Here is a 14,159-nt window from a genome sequence, read left to right as displayed (position 1 = left end):
AATTGACTGCCAGCAATGCCCGTGAGGTAGCACAGTGCTCCTTGCACCCCAGCATCAGCTACAAGTGTTGCTTCACTCACATTCTTGCATGTTTTCACCCCACATATAGCTTAGCATGGTCATAGAGTCATAGAGTTATACAGCACGGATAGAGGCCCTTCAGCCCATCGTGTCCGCGCCGGCCATCAAGCCCTGTCTACTCTAATCCCATATTCCAGCATTTGGTCCGTAGCCTTGTATGCTATGGCATTTCAAGTGCTCATCCAAATGCTTCTTGAATGTTGTGAGGGTTCCTGCCTCCACAACCCTTTCAGGCAGTGAGTTCCAGACTCCAACCACCCTCTGGGTGAAAAAGTTCTTTCTCAAATCCCTTCTAAACCTCCCGCCTTTTACCTTGAATCTATGCCCCCTTGTTATAGAACCCTCAACGAAGGGAAAAAGCTCCTTAGTATCCATCCTATCTGTGCCCCTCATAATTTTGTACACCTCAATCATGTCCCCCCTCAGCCTCCTCTGCTCCAAGGAAAACAAACCCAATCTTCCCAATCTCTCTTCATAGCTGAAGCGCTCCAGCCCTGGTAACATCCTGGTGAATCTCCTCTGCACCCTCTCCAAAGCGATCACATCCTTCCTGTAGTGTGGCGACCAGAACTGCACACAGTACTCCAGCTGTGGCCTAACCAGTGTTTTATACAGCTCCATCATAACCTTGCTCTTATAAGTCCACCAGCAGCATGCATGGTACGTTAAAGGATGGTTTCACAACAGTGCAGGCCACCATTCAGGATGTGGCAGCTCCAGGTACATCTGTAACGGTGGCCCTAAGGGGATTCTATACTTTACATAGCTGTTCAAACTGTTGCCAAAGAGACCTAGGGTGCCAAAATTGAGAAGGTTGCTTCTTCCAACTTTGAGAAGTTACAGACAACCATGAGGAAGGGCCTCACTGATCTCATTAATACCATTAAGTCTGCTCTCCCACACCAGTGCTCAGTACTAGTGATATGGCAAGAATAGGCACAGATAATAGTGTCTCTCAGGATGACAGCACACTTGTGCTCTCCTGCCAACCCCCTCTGATGCCTACATATGTGGCCGAAAGGAGGCTGGGGCAGACTGCCCATGCAGCAGCATAAGAGGTGCAGCCTGCAGCAGCTCTGTCTCAGAAATAAGCTGGGGCCTCAGTTCCAAGGTACTCAGTTAGCACTTAGGAAAAGCCCAAGGTTAGATTTAAGAGTGTGCACATCAAACACTGTCAACAAGAGGAAGAAGGGCCTCGTGCAGTAGGTGGCAGAGCTGCCTATTGCCTTGTTGGTGAGGCACACTCTTCTAACACACAACTCTTCACCAAGGTCCTTATAGACTAAGTGAAGATAGAGGAACTCCCATTGTAAAGAGTGCAGCAGTTCGAGGAAAAGGCCCACAACAACCTTCTCAGGGCAACTAGGGATGGGCGATAAATGAGACCTTGCCAGTGACGCCCACGCCCAAGAACAATTTTTTTAAAATAGAAGAATAATGTGGAAGACCTGTATTCTGTTAGATTATATAGGTGTGTGCTACAAGTGTAACAGATATCAAAGAATTGTTTTTATGCAATGTATGTATCATGAAATGCATTTAGTATGTAACCACACATTGTACAAATTACAAGTCTATATCAGGGACTTTTACAGGGAATAGCCACAGACACTCAGTATATTAAGGTGATTAGCTTGGGGGGGTGTATTGTAGACCCATAGCTCACTCTTTGTTTGAGATTTGTAAACAATTTTACAACACCAAGTTATAGTCCAACAAATTTATTTTAAATTTCACAAGCTTTCGGAGGCTTCCTCCTTCCTCAGGTGAATGTTGTGGAGCAGACGAGCCACCTTCTCCCAAGGAGATAAGAGCCCATCTATATTGATGAGGTTAAGTACCTTGCCATTGTCCCATGTCGTTAGCATTACTAGTCACCTCCTCTTGATGAGGGTAAATGTCTTGTCATTGTCTCAGCAAGTCAATGATGTCAGGTCTGGTGCCAGCCAGTCAGGATCTGTTTTGTCAAGCTGATGGACTGCATCTGGCATCATCAAATATTCTGAGGATGTTTAGTCAGCACACCACAGGAATTCCTGCTGAATGGTGTATAAAACACAGCTCAAACAAAGGTTCAATGGAGAGGATCCCTCAAGAACAGCAGACTAGGTTTGTTAAGGCGGGTGTATTGGTGGGAGCCCAACACCCATGTCGGGAGAAGGAAAGAAGCCTGCAGAAGGCAGGATCTGCGGGATCCAAGAGTGTGGGGGGCCATGAGGACCACGAGAGGTGAGAGGCCAAAGCGCAAGCTCTACCCAGAGTGGAAGCAGGTAATATATATCTCCAGTTTCCATTCTGTAAACTGCTGCTTAAATACTGAGTGTATTAAATTGTTCTTTGTAATAAAGTACGTGCCATCGTAACCAATTGGGGTTGACTCAAATCTTTTGGAATAGGGAAGTGAGTAGCAGAGCGGGTGCTCCCTAAGTGGTCATGTAAGACCGGATATATATTCCCAATAATTCCCAGGTACTTGGTAAAAGCCTGACATTTTGCTGCTCGTTGCCTTGACAGGGTAAGATCTTTTAAATGAGCAGATCCAAAGTCATTGATTCTCCATTCCTAATTTTTCCTCTTCTCCCCTGAAGGCAGTGACTCGTGCTGGAATACTGTTCACAGGAACTGACTGCCCTCTGGCACCTTGCCCAAGTGGCTATTCTTATGTGTGAGCCTAGACTGTGAGCTTTGCAATGCTATTCAATTGTGGAGGAATGGAGTATCAACTGTATGGGTGTTTGGGTGATCTTGTCCTCACCCAAACACCCATACAGCAGGAGTCATTGGATAGTGAACTGGAGTGGGAACCCAGGGACGTTTTTTCTTTTTCTTAGCCCAGTTGCACCCTTACCATTGCTTTGACTGAGATCTTCTTGCTCTGTACAGATCAGGATTTAAAACAGGGACCTTCTAGATCTGTATGGCTCAGTTCCAGATTAGACAGTGCATTTGTCAATTAAGCCATTGGGGAGATCTTAAAATGTTAATGTTTCATACATATCAATAATAATACTGTGATGTGGAGATGCCGGTGATGGACTGGGGTGGACAAATGTAAGGAATCTTACAACACCAGGTTATAGTCCAACAGTTTTATTTGTGATTTTCAAATAAAACTGTTGGACTATAACCTGGTGTTGTAAGATTCCTTACAATAATAATACTAGCATTTGTATAGTGCCTTATTACATCAAAAGCTATCAAGGAGCTTCACATAATTCGGTATTTACAGTTGAGAAAGGCATGGATGTTAGGGAACTTGGGGAAATAAATAGTGATGTCTTGAGGAGTGTACATATTACAGAGAGGGAGGTGCTGGAAGTCTTAACGCGCATCAAGGTAGATAAATCTCCGGGACCTGATGAAATGTATCCCAGGACGTTATGGGAGGTTAGGGAGGAAATTGCGGGTCCCCTAGCAGAGATATTTGAATCATCCACCGCTACAGGGGAGGTGCCTGAAGATTGGAGGGTAGCAAATGTTGTGCCTTTGTTTAAGAAGGGCGGCAGGGAAAAGCCTGGGAACTACAGACCGGTGAGCCTGACATCTGTAGTGGGTAAGTTGTTAGAGGGTATTCTGAGGGACAGGATCTACAGGCATTTGGAGAGGCAGGGACTAATTAGGAACAGTCAGCATGGTTTTGTGAGAGGAAAATCATGTCTCACGAATTTAATTGAGTTTTTTGAAGGGGTAACCAAGAAGATAGATGAGGGCTGTGCAGTAGACGTGGTCTACATGGACTTCAGCAAAGCCTTTGACAAGGTACCGCATGGTAGGTTGTTACATAAGGTTAAATCTCATGGGATCCAAGGTGAGGTAGCCAATTGGATACAAAATTGGCTTGACGACAGAAGACAGAGGGTGGTTGTAGAGGGTTGTTTTTCAAACTGGATGCCTGTGTCCAGCGGTGTGCCTCAGGGATCGGTGCTGGGTCCGCTGTTATTTGTTATTTATATTAATGATCTGGATGAGAATTTAGGAGGCATGGTTAGTAAGTTTGCAGATGACACCAAGATTGGTGGCATTGTGGACAGTGAAGAAGGTTATCTAGGATTGCAACGGGATCTTGATAAATTGGGCCAGTGGGCCGATGAATGGCAGATGGAGTTTAATTTAGATAAATGTGAGGTGATGCATTTTGGTAGATCGAATCGGGCCAGGACCTACTCCGTTAATGGTAGGGCGTTGGGGAGAGTTATAGAACAAAGAGATCTAGGAGTACAGGTTCATAGCTCCTTGAAAGTGGAGTCACAGGTGGATAGGGTGGTGAAGAAGGCATTCGGCATGCTTGGTTTCATTGGTCAGAACATTGAATCCAGGAGTTGGGATGTCTTGTTGAAGTTGTACAGGGCATTGGTGAGGCCACACTTGGAATACTGTGTACAGTTCTGGTCACCCTATTATAGAAAGGATATTATTAAACTAGAAAGAGTGCAGAAAAGATTTACTAGCATGCTACCAGGACTTGATGGTTTGACTTACAGGGAGAGGTTAGACAGACTGGGACTTTTTCCCCTGGAGAGTAGGAGGTTAAGGGGTGATCTTATAGAAGTCTATAAAATAATGAGGGGCATAGATAAGGTCGATAGTCAAAATCTTTTCCCAAAGGTAGGGGAGTCTATAACGAGGGGGCATAGATTTAAGGTGAGAGGGGAGAGATACAAAAGGGTCCAGAGGGGCAATTTTTTCACTCAAAGGGTGGTGAGTGTCTGGAACGAGCTGCCAGAGGCAGTAGTAGAGGCGAGTACAATTTTGTCTTTTAAAAAGCATTTGGACAGTTACATGGGTAAGATGGGTATAGAGGGATATGGGCCAAGTGCAGGAAATTGGGACTAGCTTAGTGGTATAAACTGGGCGACATGGACATGTTGGGCCGAAGGGCCTGTTTCCATGTTGTAACTTCTATGATTCTATGAATTACTCTTAAAGGGCAGTGACTAACGCTTCATAGGCAAACACTATATCAATCTCATTAAAAATCTTGGGTCTGTGTGAACGTGTATACATGTGATGTGCTGGAGAATCCTTTTGAATTATTAGGTTCCAAAAGCAGAGTCTACTGTCCTTGAACCAATCACCTGACCATAATGCACTGACCACCCTCCATCAGCAGACCAGCTCTTTCTGCTGGTGGATCTCCTGAGAAGAGTGTGACTGAAACTTTGTGTTGCTACTTGCCTCGTCTACATTTAAAACCAGCATATCCCACAGTTTGCTGTAAGCGATGTCTCTGGTACATTTTCAAAAATAAATCTTTTTCCAGGCTTTGGTGGAAGTTTTAAGATAATGGTTTTCTCAGCCACAATCACAGTGGAAAACTATTTCATCTCAAACCTTGGGGACGGTCCCCGGTAATCGGGAAACACTGGGGGTTGATGGGGGGGGGAGTCGGAGCTCGGCTATTGGGAGGGAGGGAAAGATCAAGAGTTGTGGGGGGAGGGGAAATCGGCTGATCGCGGCAGCGAGGAGAGGTCACGATCGGCAGAAGGTTTGCTTGAGAGGCTGGGTGGGAGCACACCTGCTCCTCCTGGCTAACATAGAGCGCTCTAAAAAGCTCTTACTTTCTGCAGCCGACTGCTCCCATCTCCATTTCGCTGCTGGGTATCCCGAGCCCTGGGAAACTGTTAAATTTCAATCAGGCTCCCAACTGCACTGTGGGCAAAAATGGCAACAGGCGCGTACAAGACAGGATGGGGTCGCGTTTCACAATTTTTCATTTTTAACCCCCCCCCCCACCTCTCTCCCACCCGTCATGGGGTGGTTAATATCGACCCCATTATCTTGGAGACACTTTAACCCTAGAGACCCTATTTACTTTCACCCTCAGACAGGTAGTGCCCTCACCTGACATCCACAGGATGTCAGGTGTGGAGCATGCCACCGAACTGGGGGAGGGGGGTTGGGAGTGTGCCTCTGAATTGGGGAGGGAATGAAGGGGAAGTGTCTCTGAATGGTGGGTTTTGGGAAGTACCTCTGAACTGGAGTGCGGGGGAGTTAGAGTGGAGGAACACCTCTGAACTGGGGGGAAAGAGGTTTGGGTGCCTCTGAACTGGGGGTGAGGGAGTTAGAGGGGGAGAATGCCTCTGAAAGGGGGTGTGAGGTTGGAGGGGAAGACTCCTTCTGTGAACTCTGATTTGCTTCTGTTAACTGGGCAGGTTAGTGGGGGCTAGTTTTCTTTTGAAGGGGAGGAGTTACTTTTCAGTATCTTTTGGAGAAGTGATGAGTCTGGTTGGTATGCTGATTATGGATAAACTCAAATGCCACTTATTTTATCTACCTTTGGATTTAAAATCTATCAATTGTGAAATGAGCGTATTTTAAAATTAGCCAAATTGCGATACTTTTAATGTTCCGGGGAGAACAATCTCGGACTTCTCAAGAATGTGCACCGGTAAATCGGGCGGGGCAAGGCAGCAGGATTTGGAAGGATAGTGTACAATAAGCTGCCTACAGATTAAACTATGGCTTTCGGTATTACTGTATCTCAAAGGCCTCTGTTTTGGAGGTCAGCTTTTTAAAAACTGCTGGTTAACTTTTGCTGCTTTCTTAGGGTGGAGCCTGTGGATAACAGGATGTGTGATGAAAGTTTTTTTTCCCTAAATGGGTGAGGTAAAATGGGACAAATGCCTTTTCCTCCTCCGTATTTGACTTGAACCCATGTACAAACTACACAATGTGGTTATTTCATTCAGAATCGGTACATTTTGTTAATTCACATTGGCTAGTTGTGAAATCGTGACGCTTTTCAAAGTACGTGCATAACAGCTCGTGTTGTTCAAAACAAAAACTAAAAGAACGGTAATGTTTCATTATAATTTATACGGTGATCGCAAACGCACGATTCACATGAGGGAAAATTACCAGCACCGAACCACGAGGAGGTCTGAAACATTGCAGTTGTGTGTTTGTTCCCTGATTCTAATCTGTATTCCCCTTATGTGTAACATTGCGATGACATCTCCTTGTTAGCAGACCCGTGTGGAAAAAGCTGGCGCTGGGCTCGGACTGCAATGTTGATGTCTCTGTCTGCAGTTTGTGTCGTGTGCAATCCCTCTCTCGGCTGGGACATTGTGCCGGTGATCCTTCGCCTCCTACAGTTTGTTTACTCGAGAGATCTCAGTGAAGAGACCTGATTTAACAACCCCCACTTTATTTAGGTTATAGTCAGTAGAGACCCACTTCAGTGGCCAAACAAATCACCTTACACACAGTGTCTAAATTAGTTTACACTAATTAATTTAGTTGCAATTAATAAAAAAAAGTCTTGATGGGAATACCTACTGACAGAGGAGGGGGCACGTAAGAGTTGGGGGGGGGAAGAGATATTGGGGCGGTTACAGGATTCAGAGTAGGGGTAAAATCCCTGCCCCCCCCCCAAAGTTGGTGATACACCCTCCTCTCCCCCCCCACCGTGGGTGAGTTTCTGCTCACTAATAAATTAATGTCCTTTGTCCCTTCTGATGCTGGTACTGGGGGGAGTTATTCTGTGTCAGGTAGCAGTGTTGAGGGTTTCTAGACAGTGCGTGTGTGGTTATATTTTTATTAAACTACATCATCGCCTGATGTTTTCCTGACTGCACAAGTTCCGGTGAAAGTAGCGGGTGCAGAGGGAGCGCATTGAACGCAGGAGTACGTCGAAGACGGGACATTAGTCACCAAGGACACGGCCCACCCCCCCCCCCTAGAGACTGATCGCTATGGGGAGATAGTGGAGGTCAGGGTCGCGCTGCCCCGCTCCCCTCGGAGCTGGCGGGAAGCCCTGGTTTGCACACCGCGCTGAAGCTGGCACCGTGTGCACCGCATTTTGCGCTGGGTTTGGAGTTGCACTCGTTGTCAGAGCCTGGCCGCCACCTTATAAATACAGAGCCCCCGGCAATGACCGTATACAACAGAACTACATCCCCAGAAAAAGACTAGAGCAGGCTCAGAGCATGTCTGACGCTCCTTGCACGTGTAACCAGGGTATGTGATGTGACCTGCTGTTGATGTTAGGAGCTGTTTGTAACTTTTCATTTCCAACCAGCATGTTTGTAATTCTTGCTTTTTTTTTTACAAAACAAATGAACAGGCGGTTCCTGTAACTGCGAAAACAACTGTAAATGCAAAGACTGCAAGTGTACGTCGTGTAAGAGGAGTAAGTATTACTGACTCCGGAGCTCTGGGTTATGGCTGAAGGGGGTGGTTTGTCCTTTTCAGGGATGCTCATGTTTATCTTTTCTCTTTTTTTGGAGGGGGGCAGAATGTGTCCGCAGATTTTGTCTAATTAAATACTTTATGTCCCTCTTTTGTTTAAGTGTGTAGTTTCAAAAGTTTTTTTCCCCAGTCATGTTGTCTTTTTAATTTATAGCTGGGGGGGGGGAGTTGAAATAGGTTGGATTATTTAATTATTAATGGATAATTTCTACCCAGCTCTGGGTGGGCAGATCCCCGCAGCGCCCACCTGTTTGTACCGCGTCGGGAGGCGAACTCCAAATGTAATGAGCGGTCTGGGATTCTTGTTTCGCTCCCGCCTCCTTCTGTCTGTAACTTGGGAACTGTGTGTTGTGAATTATTTATGTAAGGAATCTTACAACACCAGGTTATAGTCCAACAGTTTGAAAGTTATAGTCCCGCAGTTGGAAAGATTATCTGTAATCACCAGGCATTGTTCTCTGACTATATATGCGGTACCTTCCATGGAATCCCACACTCACCTGACAAAGGAGAAAGCCTCCGAAAGCTTGTGATTTTCAAATAAAACTGTTGGACTATAACCTGGTGTTGTAAGATTCCTTGCATTTGTCCACCCCAGTCCATCACCGGCATCTCCACATCATGAATTATTTAGGTTTCATCGCTGCCTCTTTATTTCTCTCTCTAGGCTGCTGCGTTTGTTGTCCCGCCGACTGCAGCAAATGCGCTCAGGGCTGCGTTGGCAAAGGATCCATTGACAAGTGCAGCTGTTGTGCGTGACGATCCTCAGCGCAGACTACACTTCAAAATGTTTTTGTTTTAAATGTAGACTGTTCGTTACTTTAGTCATTTGTATAATTAGTCGGGGGGGTGGAAGAGAGAGGGTTACTACTATATTTTAATATTTTTAATGCATTTTTTCCCTTTGTTTTTGGACATATGATTAATAAATTCTGTTTATGAAAATCAGCGCTCGCCTGTCTTGCTTTGTAAGTGATGAGAGCAGAACAGTTACAAAATTGTTCAAGGGCTTCCAATGAAATCGCCGAGCCTGACCACACACTAACCACATGGAACTCGAAATTTAAGAAAGAAACGTGTTTTCATTATGAATGAACAATTTGTCACCGATTAGGAGCCAAATTCCGCAAATGCGCCAAAACTAAAGTATTCAACATCATTATTTCAGTAAAATATTTTAACAGTGGATTCTATAGAAAATATAGATTCATCTAGGTAAGACACGAGTATCTTTTACAAGTTTAGAAAGCATCTGTCACACTTAAGAGTTAAAACCACACTTTTATCCCTGGTCTGGAGCTAGAAATTTACAAGCGTCTGGATATTTTCAAATTTACTCACCAAATACTAAATCACCTTCTACTTCCCTTCCTCCCATACTTGATATTTAAAAGGGACAGTCCAGCTTAACAGCTAAGTATTACAACTGTGCTCCCAGCCCAAAAGACTTTCATTTATACAGTGCCTTTCATGACCTCAGGACATCACAAAGCACTTTATAGCCAATGGAGTATTTTTGAAGTGTTGTCACTGTTGTGATGTAGGAAACGTGGCAGCCAAATTGCGCACAGCAAGATCCCACAAACAGCAATGAACTAATGACCACAAAATGTGTTTCAGTGATTGAGGGGTAAATATTGGCCAGGACACCAGGAGAACTCCACTGCTCTTCTTCGAAATAGTGCCATGGGATCTTTTATGTTCACCTGAGGGGGCAGACAGGGCCTTGGTTTAATGTCTCAACTGAAAGACAGCACCTCTGACAGTGCAGCACTCTCAGCATTGCACTGGAGTGTCAGCCTAGATTTTGTGCTCAAGTCTCTGGAGTGGGACTGGAACCCACAACCTGACTCAGGCAAGAGTGCTACCACTGAGCCATGGCAAAGACCACGGAGATCAGCGAGTTTACTATAGTTACGCTTGGCATCTAAATATTGATCAGTAACAATGGAATCTCTGCTGTGCTTGATAAATCCTGAAGGTTAGTAAGGGAAGTACATAGCCCTACATTTAATTGGTTTCAGTTATGCTTTAGGACAGCTGATTCCTATCCAGTTTGGGAACAGGTATTTTGTATACAACATCCTCTCATAACAAAATAGAACAACTCCCTCTCTCATTTGACCATAACATTCCATACAGTGACATTCTCATGAAGTAACTGAATTGAACTTCCTTAATGACTCTTCTAGTACAGTAGTACAATGTTTCCCACTCTAAAACTCAGATGGAAAAATCTGGCAGCTAAATAGCAGGAGGTGGAAAAAGAAGTGACAAAATGGGAGGCTGTCTATATTATAAAATAAATAGCTTCCTTGGAGAAAGTGTTGCAAGACACTGATGCAGTCTTGGAGTTTGGACGATTTTATAACCAGCTTGAGTTTTGTTTTGGGGTTTTATAGAATTTCTTATTTGTGTTACAAAATCTCCCACGGCATCTATCACTTTACTCATAACATGAGACTGTTTGGCAACTATTTCATCGTCACGCAGGTAATCAGGACAACTTGTACCCAATTGTGATTTTTTTTTGTCCTCACAATTTTCAAAAGTACAGCCCTTAATGTGCTGAGAGCTCGGAATTACTGGCAGGAAGCCCCTTGTGTAGGCCGCTCTGAGTACCCTTTTGTAACCACACAATGGGGAGCAGAATATCAGTCATGAGTCTGATTACGTGATGTGATTAATAAGTGCAGAAACAGAAGAACACTAGAAAAGTACTGATTGGGAGATTTTTAAAACCCTGGCAGGTGATTTGGACTATAAATCAGGATTTGTTAGAAGTTGGGGATAGGGTTAACATGAGTGATTTGAATGAGTGGAAGATGGAACGGTGCAGTTGAACGGACAATTCAGATCAGTAGATAGGTGATCTTAAGATGTAGATTGCAAAGTAATATTACATGTTTTAATAGTTTAATGTTTTATGAATATTATTGCATTTATGTTAAAAGTTATTTACTTCTGTTAGTGTCATCTTGGCTCAATTGGTAGCACTTTTGCCTTTGAGTCAGAAGGTTGTTGGATTCAAGCCCCACTTCAGGATTTGACCATGTAGGCTGCCATTAAAATACTTTAAAGATATAATCTAGGGTGACAATATCTAAACGTATGCCTGTTCGTCCCATGGCATTTTCTTAAAAAAATCGCAGGTTCTGGCCGACTTCCCCCTGTAATCAAAATGACACTGACTCTTCATTTATATTATTTGCTGTATGTGGGACCTTGCTGTGTACAAATTGGCTGCTATGAATACCTACGTAGCAACTACACTTCAAATTAATTCATTGGATTTTAGGGACTGCCCAAAGAGTGTCATATTAACGCAAGTTCCTTCTTTATGTCCTTTGTTTGACTTAAAGTGAAAACAAAATTCATAGATAGACATGGTTGCACATATTCCTTAATGTCATAAAAGGATAGAAACTTACGAATTACTGCTTTTGATAATAGCAGTTGAATGCTTAACCTCCTCTAAAACAGCCAGCAAAGGAGTGTCTCACAAATGCGTTAAACATTTGTCTACTAGTACCGCAGGCTGCCATTTCTAGACTAGATAGAGTTGCAGGTGTTTGTGAGTGCTCACTTATTCCAATGTGACACTGTTGCTCAGAGGCTGCCTATGCTGTGTACAGATATTTTGTGCTGAAAGTTCTATGACAAGGTCGAATGCTGTTCAACCTCGATTATACATTCCCTTGTGTAAAATTCCACTCCTCTGACATTAATTCTCATTCCCCATTCCATCAGCTGTATGGCCCTGTTCTCTGGAGCTCCCTCCCTAAATCCCTCCACATCAGCACCTCTTTTCCTACTTTCAAAAGTAAGAGAACATGCATCTCAAGAACATCTTAACACATTTTCACGGCATTTCAAAGTGTTTCACCATCAAGAAAATATACTTTTGTCATTTTAGGCAAATGTGGCAGCTGGTTTGTGCATAGCAAGGTCTCAAATAAGTGTTAGCAATGGTTCAGTAGTAGCACTCTTACCTCTGAGTCAGTAAGTTGTGGGTTCAAGTCCCACTCTAGAGACGAGTAAAAAATTCTAGGCTGACATTCCAGTCAGATGAGATGTTATAACAAAGCCCCGTCTGCCCTCAGGTGGATATAAAAGATCCCGTGGCACTAATCAAAGAAGAGCAGGGGGGTTCTCCCAGGTGTCCTGGCCAATATTTATCCCTCTATTAATATCACAAACAGATTATTTGGTCATTATCACATTGCTGTTTGTCGGACCTTGCTGTGTGCAAATTGGCGGCTGTGTTCCTACATTACAATGGTGACTACATTTCACAAGTACTTCATTAGCTTTAAAGGTGATGAAAGGCGCTATATAAATGTAAGTCTTTCATCAAATCTATGTTTTTGTGTAGAGTTGGTTGAGGGCGGAATATTGGTCAGCACAGTGGGAGAACTTCCTGGTCTTATTAAAATGGTGTCATAGAATCTTATATACTCACATGAGCAGCCAAATGGGGCCTTGGTTTAATATTTCAAATGGGATCTATGACAATGCAGCACTCCTTCAATACTATACTAAAATATCAACAGAGTATGACCTCAGATGCTGAAGCAAGCTCAAACCCACAACCCTCTGACTCCGAGACAAGAATGCTACCACCTAAATCAAACTTACATTAACAACTATAAAGTACGTCTCTTTAATTGTGCTTTCACCCCAACTTCTACTCTTGTCTTTTTTTAAATGTACTGCTCAGTGTCCATCTTTTTCACCCTTTTGTGCTCTATCACACTCAGACATTGTTTTCTGCATGGGGAGCAGTAGTGAGCTGTAAGATATTGCGGCTGTCTGCAATCTCTAAATACTGAAATGAAAAGAAGGAACTTGCATTTATATAGCACTTCATGACCTCAGTACTTTTGAAGTATAGTCACTGTTCTAATGTTGGAAAACAATAGCCAATCTGCGCACAGCAGGGTCCTACAAGCAGCAATGACAATGACCAGATGATCTGTCTTGGTGATGATGGTTGAGAGATAAATGTTGGCTAGGACACTGGGAGAACTCCTTGCTCTTCTTCAAATAATGCCATGGGATCTTTTACATCCACCTGAGAGGGCAGATTGAGGCCTTGGTTTACACTCATCCAAAAGATGGTACCTCCAACAGTGCAGCACTCCCTCAATACTGTATAGATTATGTGCTCAAGTCCCTGGAGTGGGACTTGAATCCATAACTGTCTGATTCAGGAGTGTGCTGCCACTGAGCCAAGGCTGATATCTTCCAATCATCAGTACTGAGGAACTTGCTCATTCAGTGGTTTGTTTAACTTATTTTTATTACAAATTATTTTTAAATGACTGAGAATGTGAAATGTATTCTACCAGATAAATCTAATTATATAGAACAATATCTATACACTTAATGTCATTAAGTCACCTATGGTTATAACAATTTATGTCTTAAACCTGCTAATTATTGACAGTGGCAGCAAGCATTCAGAATGGTCACTGATGTCCGTGGGGCTTTACTAGTGTTTGCAACGACTTCCATTCAAATGTAATAAATATAAAACATTTTATTTTGAACTATTCCCCACATGCTGTAGATATTGAAATGCAGCAGATGCAGTACCCTGTTTATTGTGACCAACAAGGTCTTTCCATCTATAAACAAAAGGCTTAGAATTACACTGAGAACATTGGTGTTCAAATACTTAATGTTAAATGCCTCTATAAAAAACAGCAAAGGAATTTGCTACGTGTACATTAGTATTCACATAGCATGGTTTCAAAGCAAAAGTTTATTGTTCCCATTGCCAGGAGTGGTGGATGCGGATTGTGAACTCCAGTCACGTGAAAAAGGATTCTTTTAGATACAAGAGACTATTTTGTTATGTTCCCTTTAGTTTTATTTCCTTATAA

The 14,159-nt window shown here is 43.4% G+C and overlaps 1 protein-coding gene across 1 annotated transcript; it reads left to right on the top strand.

The window, feature by feature from the left end:
• The first annotated feature begins 7,831 nt into the window (after positions 1-7,831).
• Positions 7,832-9,216, top strand: mt2 (metallothionein 2). Its single transcript, XM_067997444.1, has 3 exons — positions 7,832-8,040; positions 8,147-8,212; positions 8,939-9,216. Exons 1-3 carry the CDS (start codon positions 8,010-8,012, stop codon positions 9,028-9,030), a joined length of 189 nt encoding a protein of 62 aa, XP_067853545.1. The 5' UTR covers positions 7,832-8,009; the 3' UTR covers positions 9,031-9,216.
• Positions 9,217-14,159: the final 4,943 nt, after the last annotated feature.

Source organism: Heptranchias perlo, chromosome 16 (genome assembly GCF_035084215.1).
Source record: "Heptranchias perlo isolate sHepPer1 chromosome 16, sHepPer1.hap1, whole genome shotgun sequence".
NCBI lineage: Eukaryota > Metazoa > Chordata > Chondrichthyes > Hexanchiformes > Hexanchidae > Heptranchias > Heptranchias perlo.
Note: the sequence above shows the minus strand (reverse complement) of the source record. Positions and strands in the feature narration are given on the sequence as shown.

Coding starts and splice junctions, on each gene's coding strand:
- mt2 (XM_067997444.1), top strand. CDS start 8,010: ATGTCTGACGCTCCTTGCACGTGTAACCAGG. Junction 8,041..8,146: donor TCCTTGCACGTGTAACCAGG/GTATGTGATGTG, acceptor ACAAATGAACAG/GCGGTTCCTGTAACTGCGAA. Junction 8,213..8,938: donor GTGTACGTCGTGTAAGAGGA/GTAAGTATTACT, acceptor TTCTCTCTCTAG/GCTGCTGCGTTTGTTGTCCC.